We start from the raw sequence: 16,928 nt of genomic DNA, 5'->3' as shown, positions 1-16,928 counted from the left end.
TCTGAGTTGGGTTGCCAAAAATTCAGAATTTAAGAATTTGACCATTTTCAATTTATTAGTTAGAATCTGAGGCTCATAGGGTGTTGAACTGGCATGTTACTGTTAATGTTATTTAATATGTTAATATTTAACAATGTTAATTTTATTTTATATATAAAAATATAATACTGTATGAAAATAATATATATTATACACATTAATAAAAATACAAAAAACTATTATTTTCAGATTTTTCTTTTATACACACACACACACACACACACACACACACACACACACACACACTAATATATATATATACATATACATTGCTTAGCATTATCTTGTGATTTGTAACAAAGCATGATTCTGTCTGAACGAACTGAGATGAGTTTACTCTTCCATCAAAGAACAACACTTACTCGTGCTGTAGCATTTCTGTCTGGTTGTCTTTCTTTTCTGTGGTTTTGAGATGATGGTGGTATGCCTTTGAGTAAGGGTGCTCTCAAATGTGATTAAAAAAAGACTGCCATGAGACAGTACAAACAAAAGTAACTGGGCAGTAACGCAGGATTCCTGGCAGTCCCTCTGCAAATCGGAGTCAACCGCTGCTTGCTTAAACATGCAAGAGATGAAATATGCACCTACTTAATCACTCATAGCTCATCAGGAATCGTGCCATACAGAGGCTTAGATGCACAGAAAAGTGAGAGTGAAGAATGTGCAAAATAAAGAAAAACGGCAAACAATACAACTCAATCAGTTCTAGGCAGCAATGAGATAAATGGGAGCAAATCGAGATTTTTGCAAGGAAAAGAGAAAGAGTCCAATAATCTTATATGTATCCCCTCTAAAGCTACAGAAAACATTCAATAATGTCTCAAACTGTGCTATGACTTGTCAAGGTATCAAAGTCGAACTTAAATGTGTCTCATCAGATTTTTCCTTGATCAACTGAGCTATACACCCTCTTCGCTGTCAATCAAATCTTTCCACAGCCCCTAAACAGGATGTACAGTAAACAATTATAAAAGTCTTGTACATTTATTTTGGGTGTCATCGCTGCATGCAAGATCAGAAATTACTTCCGTAACTATATTCAACAGTCTATTCCAAATGCATAAAGCGGTATCAGACGGCTCCCAGATGGATAATCCTGGAAACTGAGCCTGGATCAGAAACTGACGACAACATCCTCACAGCTATATCTGTGTGGCTCACACAGGTTGACTTCCTGTTACAGAAGCAGCAACAAAAAAAAGAAAAATTGCTAAAAACACCAAAAAAATTGTTTTTTTTTGCTCTTGCATAAAAGCAGGCTGGCTTCATTTTCTTTAAATCTTTATCTCTCAAGATCATCTTCACTTCCTCATCAAAAGATGTTGCTGAAAACCACAACTTCTCTTTCTGCCTCGCCGAGTGCAAGACAAGACTCTACGCGCTCTTTGAAGAGGCCCGAATAACAGCCTGTGATGGAACACAATCAGAACGCGAGTGACGGAATTCTCGCTTTAAGTTGTACTGAGAGTACCGTACATTGTGTGAGATCAGATATAGGTCAGTACAATTCCAGGTTTGGGCCACAATTGTGTCAATTTCTCGGGGAGCACATGAGAGATGTGATCTATCAGATGTCTTGGTTGTATGGCCATGGAAGGATGTTTGTATTGTGAATGGGGAAATTCCTGTGGGTGCACTCGTTGCTGCAATGAGCGATGCAAAAAAAACAAAACAAAAAAAAGTATATAAACATTCCACTTATATTGTCACTTGTGTGACACCATAACAAAAACCCATCCAAGCCAATCATTAAAAATAAAATATACAGATTTATACAAACAGTATAAACCATTATAAAATATATAAAATATTAAATTATAATAATGATGTGTTTTTATTAGGACAGTAAACTGATTAAATAAGAAACAAATTGCAGACCATTGACATGAATAAATGTTTTTTTTATTATTACTTTTTTATATATATATGCAAATAGAACTAACTGTACTTAATGAACATGTTAAGTTAATGGCCTTAGTTGTTACAGTTTCTTTTGATATTCTCCCTAAACCTTTTCTCCGCTGCTTTTCATGGAATTGCATCCCAACTACATCATAAGGATGTCCGCAGTAAGGCTGCACGATATTGGAAAAAACTCACATTGCGATATTTTATTATTCTGCAATATATATTGCGATATGAAAAAAAAATAAAATCACCACATTACTTGAATAGTTTATTTGGGGAAAAAAATAATCAATGAATAGGCTGATTTTGTAGACGAGTAAATCAGCATAGCAAATAAACTAATTGCAAGCATAGATAAATATAACAGAACAAAGATACAAATGATATAAACAGTGCTTTATATTTTTCAGGTAAGTCTAACAGTATTCAGGTACAGAAATTGAATAATCAAATGTAAAATAAGTCTTCACTGTATGAATTAAATCTAATAAATCCGTGTTAAAGCTACAAAAGTGATTTTTCTTTGTTTTGTTGTTTGATTAACATTCATAACACAGAAAGCCTCAGGAACATTAAAGTGCTGTAAACCAATATACTGTTACACATCCATTTTCTTTCTCAATTGTTTCCCTTCACCTAAGCCATAAGCAACTGCATTTACAAGGATACTTGCAGAGCACAGTATTTCAGACACAAATAGACGCAGAAGTTTACAGAACTCAGTGTTCACGTCCATCTGTGTGGCTCTCACCGTCTTTAATGTGACTCGGGAGGAACGAGTCGTCTCGGGGAGTGATTCGTTCAGTCGCACATGCGCAACATCCTATAGGTTCTGTACTGGATTTAGTCAAGTAGTTCACCTGTTTCGAGTCTTCGGGTTTTTCGAGTCGTTCGTTCATCACGTGACAGCCCACGTGACACATGATTACGTGACAGCATCACGTTTGTATAAGCTTGTAAATTAACTAATTAACTAACTAATGCTGTCACGTCACGTTACAAAAGAACAAACGATTCGAAAGACTCGAGAGATGAAATAATCAATTCTCTTTCCGGCTCAGACTGCATTCGTTAAAGCTTATGGGGCTGTCACGTGATGAACGAATGACTCAAACCCGAAGACTTGTCAGATAAGAGGTGAGCTAATCATAGACTGAAGACCCAGGTAAACAATGAATTAATCTTTTCTGTTTCTTATAGCATTATAGTTTTGTATTGTTTGTAGGGATGCACGATATATCGGCCACCATATCGGTATCGGCCGATAAATACTGAGAACTTGCACAATTGGTGGCTGACTAAATACTTTTTTCCCCCACTGTATAAAATAAGTAATTATATTTTGCTAAAATGAATGAAATGACTTGAAAAAAGATTGGTTTATTTTGCTGAACGAGACTCAAAGGTCCGAGTCGGTAAAATGATCCGAACTTCCCATCACTACACCGGACGCGAGCGGCATGACAAAATACAATAAACCCATTATAATCAGTTATGCTGTCTACACTGGATGTGGCACGGCGCGACAAATCCCCGACAGTAAGTAAACTGATGCCGCGTTCTGTTTATGACGTACTGACACCGTGACCTGCGCTCTCCAGGACGACGCGGAAGTGTCAACAAAGGATAAACGGATTTCCAGCACTGAAAATCGCATGCAGGAGCTCTGCTACTAAATGTATTTAAAATGGGTATCTCTGTACAGCTGTCGCGTCTAGTGTAGACACCATGTCTGTGTGTGAGCAAAGAAAACAATCAGTATAATTATAACCATCATTCAGTAGCCTATACTAAGCATCGCACATCCTGCAATGTGACTATCGCGGATGCGCACATTGCAATATCGATGCTGAAGCGATATATATCGTGCAGCCCTAGTCCGCAGACATGTTTTTTCCCTGATTTTGTCGACCACAGACCTCAGAGAGATGAATTGCTCATTGGAGATGGCACTTTTGCCACAATGGAAATCTTTTGCATAAATGCTGACAGGGGTGGTCTGTCTCTTTAATTTTTCATAAATTATATGCATAAACCATTTAAAGAGTGGACCTAAATTTTTAGTACAAGGATGAAAGACGTTTGAGGTGGCTTTATTTGAATCTAAAGGCTCTATTCTATCGAGAGAACTCCCATTTAGGGACACATCTCTTTTATATAAGGTAATAGCACTGGGGATTTGACTTCCTAATGGAGATGTTTAAATGAAGCTTATGGTCTACTTCCCCCCCCAAATCTGACTAGTTCGAGAAGACAAATTCCCCTGTCAAGGTCGAGATGATCAAACAGATTACAATTATTTTATCCCTCGTCTTTATTAATGAGCACTGTCTTTCACAGTTATGTCGACTAATCAGGATAGATGATATGTCAGCCTCCAGGTTTGTTGTTTTTCACATATTTAAGGAGTCGTAGGGGTTTATAAATTGAGAGATAATAAAACCGTACAGCTTGTCAGAAGAGAAACTGGGCTTTTGGAGGTTTAAAAAGGTCACGCTTTATGTACTGTGTGCACAACACAAGCAAAGAGACTGGTCTGTTGTATAAAAGATGTCAATTATCACATAACTGAATCCTTGTTCTTGGGAAAAAACGAAGATCTGGTTGTAATGATCAAAACTGATGAAAACCAAAATATAATTTATAAGCTATGACATTTAGACTAGAATTTTTGCTTTGTTCAGACATGCCTTAACGAAACTTGAAGGGTCAGTTCACCCAAAAATTTGAATTTTGTCATTTTTCACTCATCCTCATGCCATTCATAACCGTATTTGATATTACTTTCTTCTACAGTTCTACAGAAGAAAGTAGAAACTGTTGAAGAAAGTAGAAAGTAGGCTGTAGACTCTCTGGCCTTTTATCAAATGGACAAAAATAAGTGTAACCTCCTTAAAATATTTAACGACACAAGGGTAATTATATTATGGTCGATTTTTCTTTTTCCTTTTCTTTTCTTTTCTACTTTAAATGGAAACTATGCTCCACATAGAAAAACTAGCTTTTAATGGTAGTTTTAAGCTACACTATTTTCAAAAAGCTGTTAAATGAGTTGCTCTCCAATACTGTTATTCACCACCTTATTTATTTATTTTGTGAAAAGTTGTCTGTGAGGACCGAAATAAAAAATGATTGATTGATTGATAAACAAGCATGAAAAGGCTAAAGATGGTTCCTTTACTCACCACAGTCATAATAAAACTATGAAGTAATGTTAAATATTACTCTTTTTTTGTTGGAGTGTCAAGTGCACATCCCTGATTCGGTCAACTGCTCTGACGATCAGCCTCTCTCTTTCTCCTCTCCCTTCTTTTTCTCTCCATTTCCTTGCATTCGTCAGAGTCATAACCCTGTTGTCTCAGCCGAGTGAATCAGATTGAGCCCCTGGCACAGAATGAAGGCAAAGTCAACAGGAATTAAGTTTCAGTGCAACTGTTTACTCAACTGTGGCCTGCAGTTATTGAAATCGTATCCATGGTTTTATGTGACGACTGCGGTAATGAATTCAGTATGCTTGTGATTTTCGAACTGACAACATCACGCTAAGTCCGAGAAGCACACGACAGACTGAAGCAATTCAGAGGACAGGGGAAGGCGAAAGCGAGAGCCAATCACAGATGCTTCAGATTATTGATTGACGGCGATATACTCTAGTTACAGATTGATCTCAAGCAGACTGAAGGGAAAATCAAGATGTCAAATGGGTTTTATTCCTACACATAATCCAAAATAATCATTCAAATTCACAACCAACAGCTTACCAAATTAAACACAATACAAAATCTATATCCCTTGTATGAAATAAGAGCCCCCCAAAAAAATCAGTTTTGGGTCGTTCTCTGCTTTCAAACCAGCCATCATGTAGACCTGTCCTGTTTGCCGAGCACAAAAAAACCCCAAGCCTTTTCAGTTCAACGACAGCCATGTTACTCCAACAGACAGCTACTTCAGAGGCTCCCCATCCCCCCGAAACAACCCTTGACAACATCTCCCATCATGCCGTGGGGTGCAGATAACACACGACTGGCTGATCTTTTCAGTGCTGGCCCACTCAACACGTTGTCGTGTGGGCAAACGCAACACTTTGACAGACAGAAAGAGCTCGTCTGTTTATTTCAGTGTGAGTGAGGATGTTTTGGGCACACTTGGTATATAATAAAAACAGCTGCAACACTCCACGCCCCAATGCTCTGAAAGGAAGCTCTCCGAAATCTCGACCTGAGTGTTAGGGGTGTTTACAATGCGACAGGTGAAATCTGTGGCATCCGGATGAATGCAGCACATACACGAAAGTCCATAAATTCCATTGCACCTATGCATGGCATTGCAACAGGCCTGATAAATATTTCACCTGAATGCAGATGCTGTGGAGTTGCAGGGATAAACACATTGGCAACCAAAAACACAATCAAAGAAAGAGCACTTAGTGCATTTAAAAATTCAAACCGATCTCAATATACATAAATAATCATAATAATGTGTTTATGTACTCTGGTTGGAGGAGGTGCAACGATTAAATATTTACAAGCACTTAAAGAGGGTAGAGAAGGATGCTGTTGACATGCGTTAATAACAGACAGGTGCAAGAATGAAAGAAAGAAAGGTAGGAACATGGGTAGGAAGGAACAAACAGATAAAGGGTGGAAGAACTGAATTGTAGGGATGCACCGAAATGAAAATTCTTGGCCGAAGCTGAAACCGAACAAAATTAATCACTGGGCCGAAGGCCGAATACGAACACGGTTTTTCTAGTTTTTTTCCCCATGTATTTTGCCAATTTTTTTTTCACCATTGCATGAATTAAATAGCCAAAATGTGCTTTTACACAATTACAAAACAACAATTTAAAAATATTTAACACTGAACATTTTTAACATTCTAGCAGACACTACACCAACAAAGTACAATTTAACTTAAAATTAATAACTTAGTAAAATTATATTTTTTGGCCATCAGACCCCCTTCTTGAATCCGGCATGCATTTTTACTGTACAATTAAAAGCAGCCTTGCTGAGAAGAGACTTATTTTAAAACATTAGAAAATATTACAGATCCTAATTTGAACACTATGTGTGAATGTTATAATAAATGTATTAACAGAGCTGTTGTAATGATTATCATTATTCTTGTCTTACTTTTTATTTTATTTTACAGAACAACAGTAAAATTACAATACTAACATTTATGAATGTTGATAGAGTTCTTGCTTTTTCTCAACTTTTACTTTGACGGAAATGTGCAGGAAGACCTCAATGCTTCTTTTTGTTGACAACAGCAGATTTATAAATGAGTCTCATTATGAATACGTCGTACATATTGCATTGTCACATGCCTTGTAAAAATTCATAAAAATGTGACTGAGCAACTGACGAGAGCAGATTTTCCTCGCGCTCTGGACTTTGAACCCTGGTTAACAAGCAGATAGCGCACCAAGCTCGTGCAGCGCTGTCAGAATACATGCAATGTGTGCGTGTATTAGAAAACATAACGTTCTGCAGTTTATTTACTAATTGTTTAAGGCCATTTCGCGATTTCAATTATCATACAGCAGGGTTCCTCAATTAGTTTTCGCCGAGGGCCGAATTCTGCCAACAATACCAAGCCAAGGGCCACTGAGCTATATATATATAGCTATATATAATAATAGTTATTATTATTACAATTATTATATTATTGTTGCTTTTGTTAAAATAATCACAAGATGGTCAGAGGATGAATATTCAGATTTTTTTTCCCCAGTAGTCTGTTTTATTCAAACAATTATGAACATTTTTGCATTTAGATACAGAAGAACTTCTGTATCTCCATGTCTGCCATGCAAATCAACTGTTCCTGCTCATTCCCAGACTGGATCTCTTCTCTTCACTTTCCCTAATTGCAGATTCAATTATTAGATTTGTCAGTATTAATATTTTTATGGTTAGATTTTTTTGAGGGGGGGGATCAAACTGGAACACTGTTTGAACCAACCAGACACGACGTGATAAAAAGTATCTTTTCCATGTAGTTTTTGTTCTAACCACCCGCGACAGCGACACGTGACAATAAGCGACATGGGATTTTATTTTAGGAACGGTTTTTATTTTCTGCGACGTCGCGGCAGGAACAACATACAAAATAATAATAATCTCAGGTAATGACTATGTGCTTTATTTAATGTTAAAAGTGTCTAATGTGAGTTTGAATATTATTTTGCGTTATCTTTATAGCCATAGTGAAAGCAACAGATATTTTACCTCAGATCTTGAAAATAAATTAAAGCAAACTTGTACGTTAAAACTGTGAACTCACGGCGAACCAACACGTGTTTTCCATAACAAAGATATCAGTCACTCACTCACTCAAAACTGTTCAGTCCATTCACATTTGAATCATCTATTTTCTGTGTCCATTTTTTTTCTACACACTCGCCATGTTTTTGCTGTCACATCGTATCTAGCATACACTGGACGCGACAAAGCATTGCAAATCATTTGAACGTTGTGTCAGTACATTATAAATAGAACGAGTCAGCAGTTTACTGTCGGGGATTTGCCGTGTCGCGCCGCATCCAAGACATCATCACTGATTAAAACGAGTTCTTGTATTTTATTGCGTCGCGCCGCGTCGCTCGCGTCCATTGTATACACGATATAAGTTAATGTAGCTTTCTGATGCTGCGTTTGAATTTTCATGCCACATTATTTCCGCCTATTGAGGAACCCTGTCATACAGTAACCAGCAACAATCACCCCTTCCTTTTCTCATCGAAGACATGCGATGCAGTACTAAACAGTCTCTCGCTGGTGCTTGTAATGATTTTTGCGTCTTTCTCGAACAGTTTTAAATGCTTCCACACTGCTGACATGTGTGCTGCATTATAAAGAATGCGCGCCTCTCACTATTCGCTGGTTGCTAGTTGATCGCGTCACGTCATTGTTCGGTAGAATTTATTCTGTCTTTTCGCTTATTCTTTATTTGCTATTTTCAGCCGAATAATTTCGGTTGCCAAACATTCGGTGCATCCCTACTGAATTGAGAAATAAAAAAGGAAGAAATGAAAGAAGGAAGAGAGGAACAACATAAACAAATGATCAAAAGATGGAAGGAATGAATAAAAAGAAATGAAAGTAGGAAGGAACAAACTAATACATGAACAAAATGCGGAAGTAACGAACGAAAAAAGAAAAAGAAAGTAAGAGGATGGAAGGAATAAAGGAAAAGAAAAAAGGAAGAATTAATTAATTAATGAATGAATGACCAATGAATGGACTGAATGAAAAGAAAGACCTGCTGCTGCTGGAAGTTGACAAGGTCAGACACTGTGATGTCAGAGGAAGGTGTGGCACTCTTGGATCGAACTTCTCTGTGTCCCTCCACACTAGGTGGGGTGCCGTTCTGATTGGCCGTTCCATTTGTCGCCTCTGTCCCCGACTCTTGCATCATGACTTAAAAACCTGCAGCGGAGACACAAAACAGGAGTTTAAAAAACAACAACAAAAAACACAATTGTAAAACAATTTCAAGCAAACATCAATTTCCGTTTGTACCACTTAATTTCACTTTTCCCATCTTTCACTGCCTGTGCTGCTTTGTCTGCAAGGATGACTCTTGTTTAATAATAATAGTAATAATAAACTTTAACACTTTTGTTTCTTGTATCTTTCTTCACATCACAGGCTGAAAAGGTGCGAGCTTAAAAGAAGCTATTCATCATTTTCCGTTCGTCTTTCTTCTTTCTGCTGCGCCTAAAAGAATGAAGAAACGGCAAAGAGCAAACGGGATGGGAACCCAACCTCGGTCACGTCTCAGCAGAGAGGCCCAAGAAAACACACTCGCTCACAAACAAAACTTGTTCTAGTGAAATAGATATATTTACTTGCATTGCTCCCAGAAGAACCACAGCCTGATGGCTTTTTAATGGGAAACAGGGCAGGCGAGTCAGTCAGATTACAAATCTCCCAATTCAAAACTTGTCGGCAAACGTTTGCATCCTGGGTGTTGAGTTAACGCCACAGTCCTGGGCCCGCACACAAATAAACAAACCTGAAAATATTCCGATGTACTTCCAAAGTATTTCCAATAATACATTACACTTTAATGATGCCTATTCAGACACACAAAAAGCCTTTTTGTTCTTCCAAACGCTTCCCATCTAACTGCCCAGTCCTGCATTACTCTCAAAAGTCTAGTTTTCTCCTTCAACACACTGATCCATTCATGTCATCCCAAGATAGACACTTAGATTTATATCTTTTGCATTCACCGTGGCCCTCGCTGGTGAGGAGTGCCTTGTAGCCCCATTTCAGACCATCTTAATGAAGCTGACCAAGTCGGGCAGAAGTAAATTAACTTGGCTTATTAATTATTGATATGAGGCAGAATGAATGCCCTTAAAGCAGTTGGTGCTAATCACATAGGCAGGTGAAAATTTAAAAGAATTCAGATTTATAATGCTGCCCCCTCTCAGACAGTAATAAGGCGCGTGATAATTGTTCAGCTAGGTTTGCAGGGGAGAGGCGGTTACAGATGCAGACGAACACATTGGGCATTGAACCATCTGGACCACTAATGGGCTGTGGCTCTTCTATTGTCTGTTTTTGATAAAGCTGATGTACTGTAAACAAGACTGGGATGAATTGAAACACATCAACTACTAAACAATATATATATATATATATATATATATATATATATATATATATATATTTTTTTTTTTTTTTTTTTTTTCATCAAAAAAAGCTCACACCACCCATTTACACAAGCGCCCAACAAAAGCACAGCATTCTTACACTCCAGATAAGTAGTCACAATAAGGAGGACAAAACCCCATGATCACACTGTTGTTTAGGTTCAACCTTGTTGCTTGTCTAGACAACACAATGATCTGTACGACTGAAAAGGTGTGAGAGCATCTTGAGGTTTTTCTTTTCTGCTCCCCCCCAAGGATTCCTGATGAGTAAAGCAGATAACTGTATTTTGGCTAGGGATGGTGGTGTGAGCAAAATTACCTTATGTACTTTACGAAACATTTTTATATTACAGTAAAAGTATCTATGGCAATATAGTGAGTTTTGTATGAAATTCAACCCCAAAATTATTTGACAGATTATTACAAAACCATATAGTAATGCCTATTCTTTGATAATCCAGCAAATTAAATACACATTTCAATTACTCACTTTTCTTATTTGGAACTTGGACACAGATCAAAAGGTAAAATTATTTACATCATATGATGCACCAAGATATACCGAATATACTGATGTATAAATTCTGGCCGATAACAATATGCCAATAATTATTTACATATTATTTACATAATTAAAGTCAATAACAGACAAATGGACAATATTACAATTCTCTACTGTTTACACAAGCGCCCAACAAAAGCACAGCATTCTTACACTCCAGATAAGTAGTCACAATAAGGAGGACAAAACCCCATGATCACACTGTTGTTTAGGTTCAACCTTGTTGCTTGTCTAGACAACACAATGATCTGTCCGACTGAAAAGGTGTGAGAGCATCTTGAGGTTTTTCTTTTCTGCTCCCCCCCCCCCCCAAGGCTTCCTTATGAGTAAAGAAGAAAACTTTCTCTACTCTTTAGTAAAAAAATAAAATAAAATAAAAATTTTAAATGCTAAGTGAATTTAGGCATCAACTTTATAATGTGCAATATAAAAAAAATGGATATTCATTATGAGATTTAATTATACAACACTTAGACACAAATCAAACGGTAAAAATTATTCACATCATATGAATGTACTGATATAATTCTAGCCGATACCGATAAGATGCTAATTATTTTCACGTTAGACAATAACCGATAATTGGACAATAGTGTTGGGCGATATGGTCATTTTTCAAATCGTCATATCGCCAGCCCGTGAGATCACAGATACACAATATTCAGCAAATTAAATACACATTTCAATTACTCACTTTTCTTATTTGGAACTTGGACACAGATCAAAAGGTAAAATTATTTACATCATATGATGCACCAAGATATACCGAACATACTGATGTATAAATTCTGGCCGATAACAATATGCCAATAATTATTTACATATTATTTACATAATTAAAGTCAATAACAGACAAATGGACAATATTACAATTCTCTACTCTTTAGTAAAAAAATAAAATAAAATAAAATAATTTTAAATGCTAAGTGAATTTAGGCATCAACTTTATAATGTGCAATATAAAAAAATGGATATTCATTATGAGATTTAATTATACAACACTTAGACACAAATCAAACGGTAAAAATTATTCACATCATATGAATGTACTGATATAAAAATTCTAGCCGATACCGATAAGATGCTAATTATTTTCACGTTAGACAATAACCGATAATTGGACAATAGTGTTGGGCGATATGGTCATTTTTCAAATCGTCAGAAGGTTATTATTATTAAGGGAAAACAAAATCCCAAACTACTTGGCCCTGTGTGAAGAAGTGTTTGCCCCCCTGTTAAAACTGTGGTTTATAAATTCTGCTGTTTACCAAAAAATCCTGGAAGAGAATGTCCGGTCATCTGTTCGTGACCTCAAGCTGAAGCGAACTTGGGTTCTGCAGCAGGACAATGATCCAAAACACACCAGCAAGTCCACCTCTGAATGACTGAAGAAAAACAAAATGAAGTCCTGACCTGAATCCTATTGAGATGCTGTGGCATGACCTTAAAAAGGTGGCTCATGCTCGAAAACCCTCCAATGTGGCTGAATTACAACAATTCTGCATAGATGAGTGGACCAAAATTCCTCCACAGCGCTGTAACAGACTCACTGCAAGTTATCGCAAATGCTTGATTGCAGTTGTTGCTGCTAAGGGTGGCCCAACCAGTTATTAGGTTTAGGGGGCAAACACTTTTTCACACAGGGCCATGTAGTTTTCCCTTAATAATAAAAACCTTCATTTAAAAACGGCATGTTGTGTTCACTTGTGTTATCTTTTACTAATATTTAAATTAGTTTGATGATCTGAAACATTAAAGTGTGACAAACATGCAAAAAAATAAGAAATCAGGAAGGGGGACAACACTTTTTCACACCACTGTATAATATATAGTTTGGTGTCAGTAAGTTTTTTTTTTTTTAGAATCATTTTAGAATTATTTAGCATGGGCATATTAAACTGTTCAAAAGTGAAAAAATGACAGTAAAGACTTTAAAATAATTCTATTTTTAAAAAAGGATATTCTTTTGAACTTTTTATTAATAACACAGTTTCCACAAAAACATTAAGCAGCACAACTATTTACATAATTAATAATAGTAAGAAATGCATATCAGAATGATTTCTGAAGGATCATGTGACACTGGAGTAATGCCTACTGAAAACACAGAAAAAAAAAGATATATTACGATAGAAAACATGCGTTTTATGCTGTAATAATATTTCAGATTATTACTGTTTTTACTATATATTAGATCAAATAAATGCAGCCTTGTTCAGTTTCTTTCAAAAACGTTACAGACCCCAAACTGGACATACTTTATAAGGGTAAGGTAAGGGTAATTAGACGAGTAGAATTTTCTTTTGTGTGTCAAGTTTCAAAACTAAAGTATTGAAAAAATATTTTTTAATTTTCCAAAGAGTGTAGTGTTTAGATTTTTCAACTTCCTGTCTTCTCAGTCCAACGTTCTCACATGCATTCCATTTAACTCTCCAAATCGATTTACTACCGCTATGAAGAACTACAAAACCGAGTGATACAGGGGTCTAAACACATATTTAATACACATCGAGAGGAATGTAATAAGATCCTTATGCGTGAAATCCAGATTGAAACATATCACCAGACCATCACTGCTAACCGATGCTGGCGCTCTGTTGTGCACAATGATTTAAATAAATATGAACCCATTACCACACTACAAGCTTGAGAAATGAACAAGAAATGAACAATCAGGATGCCTTTAACCGGAAGACAACTCCAGTGGAGAGGCTAAATAGATGTATAATTTCAAAAGGTACACAAAACAGTCTCCTCCAAATTAATTTACAACAAAGTCTGTGCAGCGTTTAAGGCCCTGCTGTACCGAGGCTATGATGGAACACACAAAAGTAAGGCAGGCCATGGTATTTTTAGCGAAACAGCCAACAGAGACTAAAGTAAATAAGAAAAAGTCTAATGAGTTTTAATGCAGCTGCTACCAGGATAGAAAGGCCAATTTTGGGATGTGGAACTACATGAGTGTTTTATGGCAAACTCTTGAGCGACTCTCCTTCAAGCGACATTGAAGGATTCGTTCACAGACGGCTTGTGATGATTAGTGCACAAGCACGGCAGCAAAGAGTCGGTAACGGTGAACCGGGTCTCAACGTGCGCATGTGAGACATCGAGCCGTGGGGAAGGAGGCCTTCACTCAAAAGACCCAACAGCACAACGGACAAATTAGAACTGTCAAACACCCGCACGCATTCGGCAGAGAAAACAAGGCATTCAATCTCCCGCATTCCGCTGGGACTGGCCAAAGTGCATATTGTTTTAATATTATTTAAAAGTGTGTCATATATTTTTAATCATTGTTACTCGAAATTCATGCAAGGAGCGCTCCCATGGGTAGAGAGAACGAAGACTTTTGCACAGAGGAAATGTGTCAAACGCGTATTTGTGGGATGGGGAGTTTAGCCTCTGCGAACTTTGTCTAATTAATATTTTCAGTCTAAACCATGAGAGGGCCTGTATTATTAGACACATTATCATGGGGGTAAATTACCCAGTTGCACTGCCATAGTGTCAATTGGCATTAATGGAAAAAGGCAACAACATAACTACAGCCAAGCCAGGCAACCTGGATACTCAATGCATGATTTACAGGCCCAATAGCATAACAACATAATATTGCTTGATAAAAATGACTGTAAATATACAAATATACATGTATTGAAAAAGCATCAATTAAATGCTTGAAAAAAGTGCATTAAAATTATATTAGATTAATAAAAAGCTAATTAAATATGACTAAGTAGAATATACATTTGTTATTCAATTTTTTTAAGACCATTTCTGCCACATTATATTGCCCAACATATTTCATGTATCATGTACTGTGTTAGAAATGATGATAGCTAGCATTATGTGAATCATAAAAAAACACCCCATTAATTAATATTTTCACAATTTTGTGCATAATTTGACAAAATTACCAAATTAACTTTGGGACTGGGACAAAGATACAAATAAGAAAAAACATATAAATGGCATTTGGAAAGCGGCAAATATAAAGTAAATTAATAAAAATAAAGCATAGAGTTCTAAGACAGTTTTATAGAGTTCTGTGGCCTTATTAGAAAAATCAACCCTTGGGAGAGACAAGTGCCCAAAGTTGAAGAAACACTCAAACATAAGGGAGAAAGACAGCACAAAATTAATAATTAGACACACAAATCTAGTCAACTGTGATTGTGCAAATAATAGCTCAGGTCGGTGTTGCAGTCTGTGAAGTTTTTACATCATGAGAAATTATTGTCAAAAGCTCTAATAACAAACATAATTGCCTTCTGATTTGTCAATACATGACAAGAAAATGTTAACACAATCACTCTATAAACACTTTTATCGCTTACAGCGTTGATTACAAAATACACAATAAGTCATGCTGATCGACGTTCATTTGCCTTTATCAGGTATAAACATGCTGTAGATCTCAACAATTTTCAGAGCTTGCATACACAAAACCTAATTTCTGCACAAAAACATTTGACGTCACAGCTCACGTCTTGTGAACAAAAGCAAAAACCATAGGGGAACCCCGAAAGACAAAATTGCAACATTTAGATATCGCATGGCCTCACTATAGTTTTATACAACAAAGATTCCTCACCACAATCAACCACAACATTGCTTGGTATAGTTTCCATCCTGCATTCTTAGCCAATATCGAGAAAGGGATATTGCACAGCTGTGAGGTGCCGGTGCCAAATTGTAGAGTTGTGCTCAAAAGTGAAATATCTTTCTGAATGTTTACTACAAAATGCATGTTGCAAAATGAGCGGACATTCGGCATCTGTTCTGCTATACTGGTGTCAAGCACCTCTTGCTATAGAGGTTTGCGCTTAAGAGACATGTCAAGACGTGAACATTTTAAAATACTGAAAGGGTTAAAAAGAAAGGGTTGAGTCCCTTGTCTTCCATTAAGCAGTTAAACCAAAGGTAAAGGGCATGCTGGGGGTAAGCGGCAGAAGACCTTGCGTGAAATCAACGAGCGCTTTAATGGAATCTGCTTTTTAACAACTTTTTTTTTTGTGTTAAATACAGTCCGTGTCAGGGAGATGCGTCCCACCCATAAAGCAAGCGCAATGACAACGTACAGTGGGCACTAACACAAGGACATAGTTCATCATGCCATTTTCTGCAATTCCCAGCTGATTAGGGTCATTATGTTGGAACCCTGATTTATGCTGTCATTTCCTCTCATCCTATCCTGCATCAATGAATCTTAATGAATTGGTAAATAAGGGTGAGGATTACACTCTGCGACACCGAAACATTCCTCACCCTCCACGCCACCAGATTTATGGAGCCAATTAGGGGCTAACGGAGAAAATTGGCTGGCAGGAAAATAATATTCTTTATGGTACAAAATGGAAAAGCATTCGCGCTGAAGGGCAATTGTATTGTCAGCATTAAGTCCATAAAATATCCCCTCCACCCAGAAAAAGAGAGAGAGTGACAGACTTGTGGGCAATCTTTCTTAAATTACCAAAAAAAATCGTATTCGGGCAAAACTAAAAATTTTTTTGCAAGGAAAAGTGTTTTATTCATCACCTTCCAATAAGGCTGTTTAACAATGAATACTGTATATACACACACATATATATTACATACATAACAAAAAAATCAATTACGAGAATTAAGACGGTGACACTGTAGGATTTACAGTGAGTGCATTAAGGAGCCGTCGACATAAACGTGATAGGGTAAAAAGGGATTGAATAAACACGTGCATCCTGCTCGTCCCACGACCATGTATCATGA

General features: G+C 36.8%; 1 protein-coding gene across 1 annotated transcript in view; it reads right to left on the bottom strand.

Moving 5' to 3' along the window:
* The window catches only part of LOC107599416 (forkhead box protein P1-B-like), a 205,696-nt gene that overhangs the window by 103,030 nt on the left and 85,738 nt on the right, over positions 1-16,928 (bottom strand). The window contains exon 7 of the mRNA XM_016290997.1: positions 9,217-9,383. Within this exon, the coding sequence (XP_016146483.1) occupies positions 9,217-9,372 (156 nt within the window). The 5' untranslated portion in view covers positions 9,373-9,383. The remainder of the gene's footprint in view (positions 1-9,216; positions 9,384-16,928) is intronic.

The sequence above is a fragment of the Sinocyclocheilus grahami genome, unplaced genomic scaffold (genome assembly GCF_001515645.1).
Source record: "Sinocyclocheilus grahami isolate Dianchi unplaced genomic scaffold, SAMN03320097.WGS_v1.1 scaffold266.1, whole genome shotgun sequence".
NCBI lineage: Eukaryota > Metazoa > Chordata > Actinopteri > Cypriniformes > Cyprinidae > Sinocyclocheilus > Sinocyclocheilus grahami.
Note: the sequence above shows the minus strand (reverse complement) of the source record. Positions and strands in the feature narration are given on the sequence as shown.